The sequence below is a fragment of the Epinephelus lanceolatus genome, chromosome 20 (assembly GCF_041903045.1).
Source record: "Epinephelus lanceolatus isolate andai-2023 chromosome 20, ASM4190304v1, whole genome shotgun sequence".
Lineage (NCBI taxonomy): Eukaryota > Metazoa > Chordata > Actinopteri > Perciformes > Serranidae > Epinephelus > Epinephelus lanceolatus.
This window is the reverse complement of record NC_135753.1, coordinates 32,594,403-32,609,578: the sequence shown is the minus strand read 5'-3', so window position 1 is coordinate 32,609,578 and position 15,176 is coordinate 32,594,403. Positions and strand designations below refer to the sequence as shown.

Below are 15,176 nucleotides of genomic sequence, written 5' to 3'. Positions count from 1 at the left end.
CTGGTGTGCATGCAATTAGATCAACATACTGAATCCACATCAGGCACTTGATTGAGGCATGTATATATGTGTGTGTTTGTATGTGTGGGAACAAATGACAGGCTGACAGTGTATCTATCTATTTATGTGTGTTTGTACAAGTTTCAAGAGACAATTTTCCCATTATCCCTGAGCAGCAGTGGCAGCTGTGGGTGTGATCATTAGCTCTATCTGTTACTCAGTGTATTGTCTCTGTTTGCTGTATGACTCAGATGTGCAGTGAGGCCACATGATATGTATTTGAGGCTAAAGCCGAGTCTTGTTGTGTGGGTGCAGTGAGGAGACGTGTGGTTTATAAGGACGGGGTGGAAGAAGGGTGGAAGGGGGGGGGGGGTGTTACAAAAAAACAGCAAAAGCTCAAAAGCTTTATCTCTCGCTGCTTGATTGGCTTATAATTGAGTTGCCAAGAAGTTGCATGCAGCAATCCGTACTGCGGGAGAAGTTTACCAAATACTTTCTTTTAAATCCATTTCTCTGCTTCCTCCGACAGACAAGGGGAGAAATAGCTTCCCATGTGTGTGTCTCAGTGTGTGTGTGGGCTGCTGACTGAATAACCGAGGCCTCTGGGGAATGAGTTTATTCGTTTTCCCTCACCAAAAACAACAACAAGAGAAATGCCGAGGGTGAGAAAGGAGGGAGCGCTCCTCCATGTTCCAGAGTCAAAGAGCAGCTGGTAGACACAGACAGGAGCCCGCGTCCTGGAAACAACCTCTGGAAATGCTTTATGGATCTCAGAGGATGGTATAGTTGGAAGAAAGATCGCCTGGAATCATTGCGGGCCATCAAGTACATGCACAGCCTCCAGTCACCTCTTTCTTTTTTACTTTGCATACAAAATCTGATTATAATGTCCTTTGTATGATAATGAGAGAAACATTTTTCTGAACTACTTCACCATGCAGCTTAAGAGATGCTTTCCAGCCCCAGATGCAGTATTTCCAAACCAGCTTTCAGCAATCTGTTCCCTAATTTCACCTGCAGGACTTCTGCAGCGGAAGCTTTTCTGGAATAGCTCCATTACCTGGAAGTGTAATTAATTCTCCTTTCATGAAAATTGTATTACTCAAATGCTGCAGGACCTATGAGCTCCACTCACGACCCTCCATTTATCACAATATTCACCTGACAGAATCACAGTTTATTTTTAGCACCCGACACCTCTTTGGTGGCATTAAATTATGCATGTCTTCCCCGCGTGCCAATCGTGACAAAGAGGGATGTATAGGTCGGGCGACAGCTGTAATAAAATAAAAGGTTGTCTGGTTTGTTGTGTGAAAAGTCCGCTCAGATGTGTACCGTTGCATGATTAAGCTGATTAAACTGCCCAGCTGTAAGAGGAAGCGTTTAACACTGAGGTTTTAAGCTTCCTTCCTCCTGAATCATCTTTAAGACTCTAACTCCAGGGTCATTCCCATCCTTGCAACACACATGACTAACGCTCTGAGTCATGATTATGAAACTTAAAAACAGAGATCAGGAAGGAAAAGAGGGCGACCTGAAGGTATGTCATGTCTGGAAGCGGCTCGATGATCCTATCCCAGGATCTACAGCCTCGGATGACCGTTTAGTGACGACAGCTGAGTCGACAGCTCTAAAGCTCTTTTTGTCTTTAGCGCAGACACTGAAAATGACGCTGATTACAGCTGAGCTTTTTGTCTCGCTGTACTTATGCAGCACCGTTTCATTTCATTACATCATGCCATCCTTCATGTTTCGATTTCTAGTCCCACTTTTGGGCTACTCCACTCGAGTGCGGGTCTCTATCTCGTCATTGATTTTCCAATTGAGAGCGAGGCCCGGGAGCAGCGAGGCACAGACAGCGTCCATTGTTTCCATTTGTACGACACGATGATGATCTCACCAGCAGCTGCGCATGCCAGCCTCCGCTCCTCTGCTCTCGCTAGACTTCATCAGCTGAGAAGCTGCTGTTAATTACCAGTCCATATTCTAATTACTCATCACTCCGCGCGGCGGTAAGCCCTGGAACGGGGACAGGAGTGAAGAGAGAGACAATGGCAATGAAGGGGGCATTTCTGAAACTCATTGACCGCGGGTAATTGGAAGCACATTGGGATGAGGAGGGAAGCAGGATATGGCAGAGCGCGCTGGTTTAGCGTCTGACGTTAGCCTCTGCACTACAGGCTGTGGAAAAGAGGGAACGGTCTGTGGTTGTTAGTGGTTGTTTGGTTGGTCAAGCGGCGGATCTTAACCTGTTATCTTTGCTAAGTGGCCCATATTTTCATGTTTTAAACTGCCATGTAAACCTTTGACATCCTTAAGCTTAAGTTCAGTATCACATGCAGGAGCTAAAGAAGCATAAAACTCTGATATGATTCTTAGTGGTTAGACACCACTTTGGACACAGTTCTCAACATGGAGGTGAATGAGTGGGTGGCTAGCAGCTAACAATGCTAACTCCATAAATGGTGCTAAAAACACAGCTACAGTATTAACAAGAGGGGAATCAGAGAGTGGGCACTGTGCTGTTGTGACGACCCGTCTCTGTATCAGCTGTAACAGGTGTATGAGAACGTGAGATACACACACAAAGGTGTACGTTTTATTTCAGTTTTGGGGAGGACACACATGAAGTGGGGATTTGGGGTCCTCTGACAAAAGATTTTGAGCGTCTTAGGGCCGTAGACAAGCTGTGTCTAAAACCGCCTGGAAACACAAGCTCAGGCGCTGGGTGCTACCCTAGTGCCTTTTCTGTGCCAGCTTTCAAGAGCACGGCGGCAGGCTGCATCTGAGGTTGGTCAGCAACAAGCATGGTATTAAAGTCTATTTACCTGAAATCCTGAGTGCAGAGCTGATCTTCTTCCAGGTGCTGTTTTTAAGTGTGTAGGCCGATCGTCCATGGGACAGATGGGACAGACAGGGCGGATCAAAAACATGGCATGTGTTCGGCCTCCAACACTAAATTTCCTGCACTCTGACGATGTTTATGCACCAATTTGTGCCTTCTCCGCATCACTTTATGGTGTAAATGTCCTTAATTTTGTCAAAGTAAAAGTCCTCTGCTACTTTCTTGTTTTAACTGGGGAGAGGCAAACCAGCTGGACCAGCTTACCAGAACAGACCACAGAGAAACTTGATTACAACACACAGGGGTAGCATGACTTCATTCTCTGCTCAGGACAACATTACTCAACTATATCTTTACAAAACAAACAGTAGTTTGCTTCCATATTAATGCTCTTAATGTCGTGCACAGAACTTTTAAACCATTTAGGCTTTCTGAGTCACATAAATACATCAATAAAAAATGAGGTAAATAAGATATAACACAATCTGGGAGGAAGTTAATGTCAGGAGCCATCGTGGCACATTATAAATTCGGAGAGCAAAATCAACTCCAGCTCATAAGGATGCAAAACCCTACCCTGGTGTATGAGATAACATGAACTGTACATTGCCATTATGAGATGCTCAATAAAGAGGCTTTCAGGTATTGACAGTTGGGTTCTCTCCAAGACGGTGTAAATTATTCATGTTGTGTGTATGTGCGATCAATGGCAGCTGCCTGACAGAGATCCAGCCTTAGGTTTTATTGCATCATTCAGATGCTGTGGTGACTCTCGGTGGCCATCAGATCCTTTCGCCGACATATTTGACAAAACCGTTCCACACTATGTCAGCTTCATGGCAATTTCGCCTGTCACAGTCCCTGAGGAGCTGTCAGCTTTCAGGCCGTGACGCACAGAAATCATATACCTTCCCTTCAGAGATGTACGTGCTGCACGGATGCAGTGTTGTGTGCTGTTCAGGTTTTCCTTGTGGAGCCAGTCGGAGTTCATAAAGCAAGGATCAGGCAATAAGCTGGGTAGTCTGGGGGTGTACCCTCATTTATTTTTTGCTGCAACCTGCTGCAGAGACCCTGCTGTTCATCCTCTTAAGCTTCAAAGACAGTCATGGCTCACACAGGCTGATAATATGCAGAAATCTCCCTCTACCTTGATAAAGATCTGTAGACCCTGAGGTTTCATGCAAGATGAGGAGAAAAGAGGAGTGAAAAGGCACAGATCTGAAAGGGACGAGGAAAAAATGAAACGGAGGCCCGTTTTGAAGGATTATTGCCTCGTTTTTTTACTCCCTCCTCAAGCCGCAAAACCCCCCTCAAAGGACATCTGTCCATCTCTGAGTACACCAAAGGGGCTGATTAATGGCCTGACTAACCCAGCACTCAATGCTGAACCACACCACACCAATCTAATTACCCAGAGAAGAGCACACAGACTCTAGCATCTTGCCCTCCTCCTCTCCATGCATTAGAATGAGGCAGCATTAAAATGGATGACAAATCTGGATTATGTTCAACAAAAAAAAGGAGAGCAGAGCGAAGGAAAATGCCCAGGAATCAAAAGGCCGCCTGTCATGAATAATAAAAACTGTCTGCCTCAAAACTGCAGTCAGGGAATGATAATGAAATAAATAATGAATTGATTACCATGCATCTGACGGCGCACTGAGATGATTTGTACGTGCCGCGAGGGGGCCTGAGCTTGTTGCTGCGCCACGGACAGGCTTAATGAAAGAGGAATGAAGAATTTCACTCTTTTAATACCACTTGTGATAATTGGGCTTCGGCTCAGAGTGCTCGGCACAAGTGCATCGCACTCCTTGGAAAACATAAATTATGTGGCAACCACAGACTTGGCTCTTTCACTGCGTTTGAAATTAGAAATTAGAAGAGCCCCATTCAGTGTTTTGATCTGATTAGTAATGGGAAATCAGCATGCCCATTAGAGCACATCCCCTTCAAACTCCAGATTTTACTGCCAAATCAAATCCTCAATATGATCAATACTGTAGCAGAGATGGTCCGGAGTGGCAACAAATCATTGTGATCACTTGTAATTTCTGCTGACAAAAAGGCAAACGGGACTGGAGAAGCCTTCAAGTCTGTGCTCTTACCCTTAACACACATATCTGGCTATGAACAATGGCCTTTTCTTTCAGAGAGAAAAATGCTTCAATACAAAAGACTGTCCGACTGCTAGAGGAAGTGGTTAGGGAGGCCATGTTTCTTCCTGATCCACTCAGATGCACGCTGGGTTCCTCTGCAGGACAATATGGACTCGGCCAGACCCTCCCTACTCACCCGCAAAGCCAAGAACGCACACATGGACACGCACACACACACACATGCATGGGAGAGTGCACTTGAGCTTGCACACATACATGTTTAAACACTGATTAAATTAGTCTGAAGGAGCAGCAGGGGCCCTCAGGACAATATTTTCACTGCAATAATAAAGGAAAAGCTTGCTTATGGCCCTCCCCGAGCAAATATTTGGCTTTGGGTCAGCTCTATTATTCATCCCCTGAGGAATACGTGGGGGCCAAATTTTTCAGCAATGAGGCAAAAGACTGTACAAAAACAGTAGAAAAGGAAAAACAGTCTGGGCATTTACAAGGCCTGGAGGCTTTCTGTTAATAAATCAAACATGCTCCGAATGCATCCAGGTAGTACGGTTGTGTCACGCGGGGGTTGTGCTGTGACTGGACATGGGATATGTGACTGGGAGAACTAAATCCTTAATCTTCCCACATAAAGTTCCCCCCATGGGTGATGATCGCTGTGTGAAGATAAGCTGACAGAAAAAAAATATGACAGTGCCTGTTTGTGTGTGTGTGTGCGTTTGTACTCACTACACTGTGAGGACCATGTTTTTAACCAACAGAGTGAGGACATTTTTGGAAAGTGGGGACATTTAGACAGTCCTTACTTTTTCGCAGGCCTGTTTGAGGGTTAAGACTTGGTTTAAGCTTCAGGTTAGAATTAGGTTTAGGTTAGGGGTTAGAATTCAGCTGGAGGAATAGGGAATGCATTATGTCTATAAGGGTCCTCGCAAAGATAGAGGTACAGGGATGTGTTTGTGTGCGTGCGTGTGTGTCTGTGCGTGTGAGGCTGGGCAGGATGCCTGGACTAAATCCCAGCATCCCCGGAGGCGGCCACTGTTATCAAGGAAAGAGGAAGTTATCAGGTAGGACAGGGAGACAGAGGGAGAGAAAAGACACAGACAGATAGGCAGACAGTGACAGAGAGAGTGGACACAAGCAATTTTTGTGAGGCGTGGACTCAACCACCCCGGAGGTCCATCAGGACGGCTGACATTCATCATCGAAATTGTTGGGTCTCGTCAAAGTGTTATGGAGACACCACACCTCCAGAGACTGAAGGACAAACACAGAACACTCCTACTGTGTTCAAGCAGGCACTAGTCACTTCTAATGCTGCGTACACCCTCAGACTGTGACTCACCTCCAAAAACATACTGCAGGGAGCTGATGAATTGTTCTTTACTGCTATGGTTTCCTTTTCTTTACCTTCCCTGTAACTTAAACTACCTTTAAAGTGATATACTGTGATATTTTTGTCTAATAACCGTCCTAAAAATCATGAAGAAATGTGGCACCTGTATCCACTCTTTGTTCAAGTCCTCTGCTGGCGTCCACGCATTCTCATAGTAGTTGAGTCTGGAGCGCTCGGGGGACCAGGAAGGGTTGTACTGGGACGACGCCATGATTTGGTCTGATGTTATCTCCCCTGATTCCATTCCCAGAGGGTCGCTACAGTCAAAGTCTGAAGGGAATGAAAAAGAAGAGCAAAAGATTAGTTGAATCCCGAGTGCAGGACGCACCCAGCTTGTGCTTTCAGTGTCCCCCGGAATCAGAGCTCGTCTCCGGGGAGGAGGACGCCACAGGACAGGCACTCAGCGCTGCTGGCCGGAAAAAAACAGCACATCAGCAACGCCTCAGTAAATCCTTTCTGTTTCTCCCTCTTTAGTTTCTAATGGAGGCCGGATGGAAGTGTTCCACGTTAAGATGTAAAAATGTCTTCATAAAACATTCAGTGTGGGCTAAGATTAAGCCAGTATTAGGCGTTAAAGTGACTCTCACTCCAGTTGTTTCTTCCACTGACTGGATCTGTTTCCATCTTCTCCCTGTGGGCAGTTTATCTTTTTTGCACTCAGGGGCTATTTTCCCTAACTCGCTCTCCTGGGGGAGTTTAGGTGTGTTTAGTATCTGTATTTTGGGGCCATATATCACACTCATGGCTCAGCCGCTCATGGTAGGAGGTGGTTTCCTTTGTTTGTGTTGATGTGGTGCAGCCGTTTAGAGGCATCCTGGGCTCCGCATCTAAAGGCTGAGCTGGGTCAGCTTGGGGCCGGCCTCCCTAACCCCCGGAGGTCAGACATGCTGACACCGCTGTGGACAGAGCTGCGGCAAAGGTTGGAACAAACGACATGACCTTTTGATCCATGCAGGAGTTGTATAATGTCACCACAACAACACAGAGGCATGTGAAGGCACACTTTCACACATTCATGCGGACCATTATTCTTCTCAATGTTTATTTACTTCTTTTTCGTCTGACGGCGAAGTCTCTAAACGCCCTGCCATAAACATTCGACCCTTCGCCGAAAAAATGCAGTCATATGCTTGTTTGTACATGGACACACACTCAGAGGGCACAGGACAAGGAGCAGTGTGGAGCTGCGATGCGGCTGCTGCCTATGAGCTAACACAGATGGTCTCCCCATCTGCCACACAGCTAACACACCTCAGTCACTGGGTCAGTGTGTGCGTTTGCGCTTAACGGTGTGGCTTGCATATGTGCGTTCTCACGTGCATGAGTGTGTTGGAGTGTCAGCGTGAGGCTGAGAACACCGTCTCGCACCTCTCCACCCTCACCATCGGCTCTCTTTGAGAAGACTGTCTGTACTTGTCAAACTTTTGTACCCAGACCCGCATCATGTAGATAGCTGGATCATGATCAACAAAAACACAACGAGCCGTTTGTTTGCCGCTGAGGTCGCTATCTGATCATGTGGGTTACCAACCAAAGTGGGGCTGATAGCCGAGGAGATAAGGAGGGTGGTTGGATGGGTGGAAGGGGGGGCGATTGGAGGGAACCAGTGCAAAAGAAACGGGGTTAGAACAAAAAGACAAGGCCTCCTTTCATCACCTTATCACCTCTCATCAGCAGCTTTCAGCTCAAGTGTACCCTTTCCTTCGACATGCGGAGGCGAGAAAATCCACCGTGTATTATGCATAAGGGGATTATAAATGATTCAAGTGGTACAAGTCTGGAAGAGCGCAGACAAAGTTTGGAGATTTTTTTTTTCTCTATCTTGGATGCGCCTCGGTCGGTGATGTAAGACCAAGCAACTCATGTAAATGATGGTATTTACTGATCGCGGGTCAGATATTTCACCATGCCTCTTAATGGTGAATGTGAAAAGTTGATTTGCGTAATCTGATCTTAGATGTGTGATTAAAGCAGCTCAAGTAACTCGGTGGAAACTGAGGAGAAATGACATCAGCAGTCATCGCCGTGCTCATTACTGTGAGGCGGGGTCACTGTTGTCTGTGTGTGTGTGTGTGTGTGTGTGTGTGTGTGTGTGTGTACTCAGCGCCTGTCTTCCCTCTGGGCAAGACAAAATCCTTTTTTGGAGACGATTAGTAGATTTGTTGAATGTCATCCATCTCCATTGCTATTCAAAGACTGACTGTGTGTGTGTTTGGGGTGGTCTTGCCTCTGGACAGATTTACGACTCCTACCAGTGCTCGTCTTCCTTAATGAAATGTTTAGTTGGAGCGTTTTGCAAAATGGGGTCAGGGGGTCGAGCCCTGCGATGACGATGTTGCATGTAAAAGCCCTGGGGGTGTGTGTCCGGGGTGGTTAGCGGTGGGGAAGCTGCCTTTTGGAGCCCGCCTGGGCTCAGAGTGTGTAAACTGAGGTCTTGTAAACCACAGGAGGCAGACTTGTACCCTGTAACACATTACCCAAATGAAGAAGCAGGAGGTGTTTATTTAATAACTCTGAAGCTCTGTTAAACGTGTGGGAATTTGTCATAATAGGACCACGTGTGGCTTCAGTTGCGGGCAACATCTGCTTCTTGCTCTTAGTAATATTCCTCAGGAGGTTACTTTATTGCCCTCTAATTCTTTTGCAACTACTCAGTTTTACTTCGGGCTCATCCAATCCAAACTTTCTTCCACTGAACAACTCTCTCTGGATTGTGATTTAATTCTGATTTCTTTTGATTATTTTTTTTTGCCTCCTCTCTTCCAGCCCCCTCTGATGTTTCAGTATTTTTATCAGAGTTGTTCTGATACCAGTATCCAAAAAGCCTTTGATGCTGCCTAAAATGCTGGATTGGGTTTTGGCCAGTACACAAGTCTATGCAACGATCCAATGCCATATAACTTTTTAATAAACTTTCAAAAAGTTTCACAGGTTTTCTTTCCTTGAATCAATTATTCTTCGTTGCACTAAAACAGTAGCATACAAAGTAAGCTGTGCTGTGCAGCCACTGGCAGCTACTGTTTTAGAGCAACAAAAAAGAATTGATTTCTGGTAAATTTTGGAGCGGTGGTCATTAGCAAATGTTTGATATGGCAATATCAATAAATTTATATGGCAGAGTTCAACATGAGCCACACCAAACATCAATAATAGCAATCATTTCACATCCTTACAGGCTTCACAGTATACAGCTGTTAAATTATTTTATGACTCAATGGTATTGGATCGGTACTCGGTATCAGCCGATACACAAGTTCAGGAAGGATTTAATAGTGTCTGAACATCTCTAGTTTTTGTGCCAGCTTACCCTCTGGAACAGTCCTTTCAATGACGGTGAAGTTGGCCGAAAAGCCTTCCTTCGCGATGGCGCTGTCAGTGTTGATTGTCAGTGCCATGATGCCTGTGTAGGAGATGATCCTGCCTGGGGTGTTCTGCCCACAGTACCTCCCAACGTAAGGACCGACTGGTGAGAGAAAGGAGAGAAAAGCATTGTAACTCGGGTTAGACTTGGGTTAACTCAATATTTGTTTGTGTGTCACACCCATGTCACACATGGGTTTAACATTCAAGCGTACACCCCCCTACGGAGGTGTGAAAACTAGTGTGTTGGTGAGGTATGACAAAGACCGCATCGTATTTCTTTACCCAACCCCATAAAGACGCTTGTGAAAAGACTCCCGACATTCCTGACACAAGAAAGCAAAGCGTAGAAGGGACCTGTGGTGTAGGCTGGTCTCACGGTCTCTATCTATTTGCTGGCTGAGCAATAAAAGTACAAGAGGGACATGTTCCACTGGACACACTGAGTGGAATGGGGGAGCAGGAGGGATGGTGAAATGGGAGGTGAACATTAGGGGGAGACAGAGTGGCAGAGAAACATGGGGAAAGAGTGATGGGGGCAGGAGGGAGGGAGTGGGAGAGCACAGTGATCTTGCCCTGTGCCTCCGATGTGTGCTATGATCCATGCACATTTGTGGGTGTGTGTTCCTGTTGGCGTGTAGGGACCTGCAGCTTATCTGTGATTAGTAATGCTGTGATCAGCGGCGAGTGACAGTCCTGCCTCCCTGCGGCCTCCTGTCATCCAAAACATGCCACTTTCAGTCCAGCTCCTACACGAAAGGCAAAGGCCAGACCCCTCGGACTTGCGGGGCAGGGGCGCGATGGCTCCGATTAATCTTCAGGTGTACGTGCGTGAGAATCTCTGTGTGCTTTTAAACCCTTTGAGGCCTGGGCTGAACATAAAAATGCCATCTCCCGGATTATCTGCATGACTCCCCAGCGCTATGAAATTTTAAAGAGCCTCACTATGAAGTCTGCATCCTGCCTGCGTCTCCGTTCCTCAGGGGAAGAGGGACGAGGGAGTGGAGGTCGCTCTTCCGCAGCACCTGTCCAGCGAGGTGTGCTTTCAGAGGCGGAGGGACAGGGAGGTGTGATTACCCCAGTGCTTCACGCAAGCCTGCATTCGCCCAGGCATCTCCCATCTCTGAACACCCCGACGGCGAGCAGGCCTCCAGCCTTCTGTGCTAATGCACTATCGATCCAGCAGGCACCACAGGAGCCACCTGGCAAAAGCCGACACACTGTTTTCCTCCCATGGCTTATTTTTATACAAGGCTGTCTGTCACATACAACAACACTTGAAGGAGGGTGTGAAACCACGTCAGTCCGGAGTGGTCTAGTTTCTGCCTTGTATTGGCTCACTGTTGGACAAAAGATCCTGCTTCGTTTGTGTTGCATGTTCAGCTAAGAGAACTGAGAGATCTCAGAATTTTAATAAGCTGGAAGTTGCGCAGGAAATGTTTCTATTTCAGACCCCTGAGGTACTTTTTGTATAAATATGTATTAAAAGGTGATAATAATGTGACATATTCTCAGCTCTCTGAGCCTTTGCGGGTCTCCTTAATCAACACTAATCTTGAAAATTAAATTTATCCCACCTCGAGGAGAGAACATGCAAGTGAGTTATGGAAATACTTTGTGGAATCAAAGGTCAACTCCGCACTAGTTCAAATCTACAGAGCTCAGAGAATATTGGACTTCAAGAAAACTCACTTGAAAAGACGCTGCGATTTACACTTCAACCTTATCACTTGGAGCGCCCCAGCGAGAGAATACTGATGTGCACCAGGCTGAATGCTACTAGATCAAATTCTTTCAATTTTCAGCCACTGATGGGTGAGAAAAGCTTTCATCTTGTCTGCACCCCGTGTTGGAATAGCCAGGAGAAAAACTGCAAACTTCAAGAAGTGATTTTGCTCGCTGAGTTCAAAGGCTCATCTCGGGCCATGGAGGCATTGCTTTGAACAGCGCGCCACCTCTCACTCCGTCTCTCACCTGCTGATTTTTTAGATGGATTTCAGAATGCTATTTTATGGCAATATTTTATTGTGTGTCTGAATCTAAGTGTGAGCTGCGGGCCTTTGCTCAACCCCGCGACCAGGAGATGTTGGCCAAGCTGGTTCAGTTCAAATTCTCTCTTGTGGGAAACATAAGGAAACATCCACAGGAAATTCCTTTCATAGTCATTTCCTGCAACAACAAATTGTGCTTTTTATGCGTCAGAGATGCAACAAGTTAAATATCACAGCCGAGACTAGACCTCAAATTCCCAAACATACAAACACTCACAAATCAATGTGGCTAGCAGAAGAAAGAAGGGCGGGTGTGATCAGGAAGTGTTTGGCGTTGAGTGATGACGAAGTGAAACGCTCATGACGACAGACTCTTGGACACTTGCCAAGTCTGGTTAAAGCAGTTAGCCCACTGGCCCGGATAATGCCATTATGTTTATTTCCTCTGAAACAAAGTAGTGAGAAGTGAAGCTGAAACCACCTCTCCCCTCACCATCTTTCGCTCTTACCCACTACAGGTTGACGGGTTTCTCAGCACATTTTAATTACTTTTTTTTAGTAGTGATTTTTTCTAGTAGTTTAAGAAATTAAAAGCAAACAGTAATATTGACCCAAAAAAAAAACTACAATAGAGACCTCTTGTGGGATACCTCGTTTTTTTAGTGCTTGTTTTGTCTTTCTTTAAATTACAGATACAAAAGTTCATCTACAGTTCAGGCTTAAAGGGGACCTATTATGCTCTTCTGTCTATTAATAGTTTTATAACGAAAGAATTAAACAAAACAAAAGTGTCGATTAACGAGGTTAGCGGAAACCTCAGGCTGAAGACCGTTCTGAGGACTTCAACAGTTTTTTTCTACTCTGGCTACAGTATGATGTCATAGTGTGCTCCATTTCTTTATATGGGAACTGCTCCAGGCACGTTACTGCAAGTGTTTTTTTACATTATGTAGTCTACACTGCTACATGTAGCTACATGCTAAGGTCAGAGAAACATGTAAACGTGGTTGCTGATGTTGTAAATTTCTCTCCGATTATGGATTATATTCCCACTGTGACATGTTGGGTTGTGTTAAAAAGCTTTTATTAGTGATTTTTCAACAGTAGACAGTGCCACTATTTTCCATTATAGTCATTCCCCAGCTGCAAGAAAACTGCTACATGTAGCTATATGCTAAAATCAGGGAAACATGTAAAGCGGTTGCCAATGTTGTACATTTCTTCCTGATTTTAGATCATATTCCCACTGTAACACGTTTGCTTGTATCTAAAAGCTTTTAGTGGTTATTTTTTCACAGTAGAAAGTACTGCTATTCTCCGTTACATTCACCAGCTGCAAGAACACTGCTACATGTAGCTACATGCTAATGGAAGGGATACATGTAAATGTGGTTGTCAGTGTTGTGAATTTCTCCCTGATTTCAGATCATATTACCGCTGGAAACAGTCTGGTTGTGTTTAGAAGCTTTGATTGGTATTTTTTATGGCTGAAAGTGCTGCTATACTCCTTAACAGTCATTCCCCAGCTGCAAGATCACTGCTACATGTAGCTACATGCTAACGTCACATTTCTCCCTGTTTTTGACCATGGTTGGGTTGGGCTTAGAAGCTTTTATTGATGTCTTTTCATGGTAAAAAAGTGCCACTAGTCTCTATTACAGTCATTTCCCAAATACAGTGATGGCCAAGAGACAGAACACCCAGAAACACTAACCAATCAAAACAAGACTGGGCTTTTTTCAGGAGAGAGGGGACTTAAAGAGACAGGCACTAAAATGGAGCATCTCAGAAAGAGGGTGAATACAGATGTTCCATCACAGACATGAGGAAAATAACATCCTTTTGACCATGACAGCATGTAAACATGTGCTAGTAGAAACCAAAAATAGCTGAAAATGAGCATAATCGCTCCTCTTCAACCAACACTGCTTGCTCACCTCCAGGGAAGCCATCCCATATCTCTAGTCTGTCATAACGGCAGAAAACACCAGTAGGGGGCGTCGGGTCGGGCTCCAGCTCAAAGCTCTCGAACTCCAAGATGATCTCGGACATCCTTGGGGCGAAGATCATGAAAGTGCAGTCCAGGTTGTTGGGGTATTTCTCCGGGAAGCCTGGCGACTTTATGACACCGCTGTTGGAGGTGAAGTTCCTGGAGCATTCGGGACCTGCAGGGAGGAAACAAGAAGTGAGAAGACGAGACAATACAGAGGACAAAGGAAAGGGTGGGGGTGATCCTTTTGAATGACTTTGGTTAAGTGATCTGTTTTGGGTGGCTTTGTGTGGCAGGTATTGAGAAGCTCTGCCTCCCAGCTGGTCTATTGAGTGGAGGAGAGTTTACAGCCCGCAGACGAGAGACCACCTTGATGGTTCTTCTATTCAAAAGAGGCAACATCTGGGTCTCTCAATCCTCCGCTATGTGGCTCTCTGCCTTCTTTTTCAATCCCTCATGGGCACAACATCATATTTCTTCATCACTGTATTTGTGTGATGAATCTGTTACTCCTGGAACATCTGGACTGTGAGAGTAAACATTAGTGAAAGGCCTCAATCACCAGAATCGGGGAGCAGTGAATAAACAGCTTGATTCACGGTGCAAAAGCCTGTCTTTCTTCCTCTCACACACACACACAGCTACACACACTCATCAGGAGACGTCTGTGAAACATATGAGAGGTGCTCAGGCAAAATTACAGCGTCAGTGATGGAAGACGAGGGCAATGACTGCGCATACATCAACACACAGACACGCACACTTGAACACAATTTTACACAAGGGAAAGTCAAAATATTTATTCACAGCTCCCCAGAGAGCTGCCTTTCAGCTGATGAGGAGCATTAACACATTTCCCATGTTAGCCACTTCTCAGAGCATCATGAGCACAAGATTATGATTTAAGAATGAGTGACATGTGATAAAAAAAAATGACGCTAACATCTGCCGGATTTTATTTATTTATTTAAAGAGAGTGATAGAAAAAGACATTAAGACATGCTCACTGTGTGTGCTCAAGCTCTGGGCCAGATTGTTACCAAGCCTGGCTCCACACAAACACACACATACAACTCAGAAAAAAGAGAACTACTGTCATCCAGGGCAATTATTTGGAGCCATTAGTGGCAGAAATGTGCACAGGATAATGTCATTTTCATGCTAGTCTGACAGGCGGCGTGATGGGCGCAGATGGGGCCGATCGAAACCAAAATTGCAGGGAGTTATCGCTAGATAGAGCCTCCGTGCTACAGTCATCGTAGCTTAAATAAATGTGGCAAACTGCTTTTTTTCCACTGTCACTCAGGCTTCTTGCTGGGCCCCTAATTCAGGACCATCAGGCCCACTTCAGCCTGTCCACCAATGGAGTGAGTGAAGGGAGGGAGAGCCATGTTGATTTTTCTCTCTCCAAGTTGAAAGCCACGGCGAGCGGCATTTTGACTCTAAAGAGAGCTGACATTTAGTGCTGCCGCTAAAGTGT

The 15,176-nt window shown here is 45.5% G+C and overlaps 1 protein-coding gene across 2 annotated transcripts in view; it reads right to left on the bottom strand.

The window, feature by feature from the left end:
* nrp1a (neuropilin 1a) overlaps positions 1-15,176 on the bottom strand; it is a 71,324-nt gene that overhangs the window by 24,289 nt on the left and 31,859 nt on the right. For both annotated transcript variants that reach the window (XM_033638560.2, XM_033638561.2), the window contains exons 5-7: positions 13,644-13,871; positions 9,663-9,818; positions 6,459-6,625 (exon numbers count right to left, since the gene is read on the bottom strand). In XM_033638560.2, the coding sequence (XP_033494451.1) occupies positions 6,459-6,625; positions 9,663-9,818; positions 13,644-13,871 (551 nt within the window). The remainder of the gene's footprint in view (positions 1-6,458; positions 6,626-9,662; positions 9,819-13,643; positions 13,872-15,176) is intronic.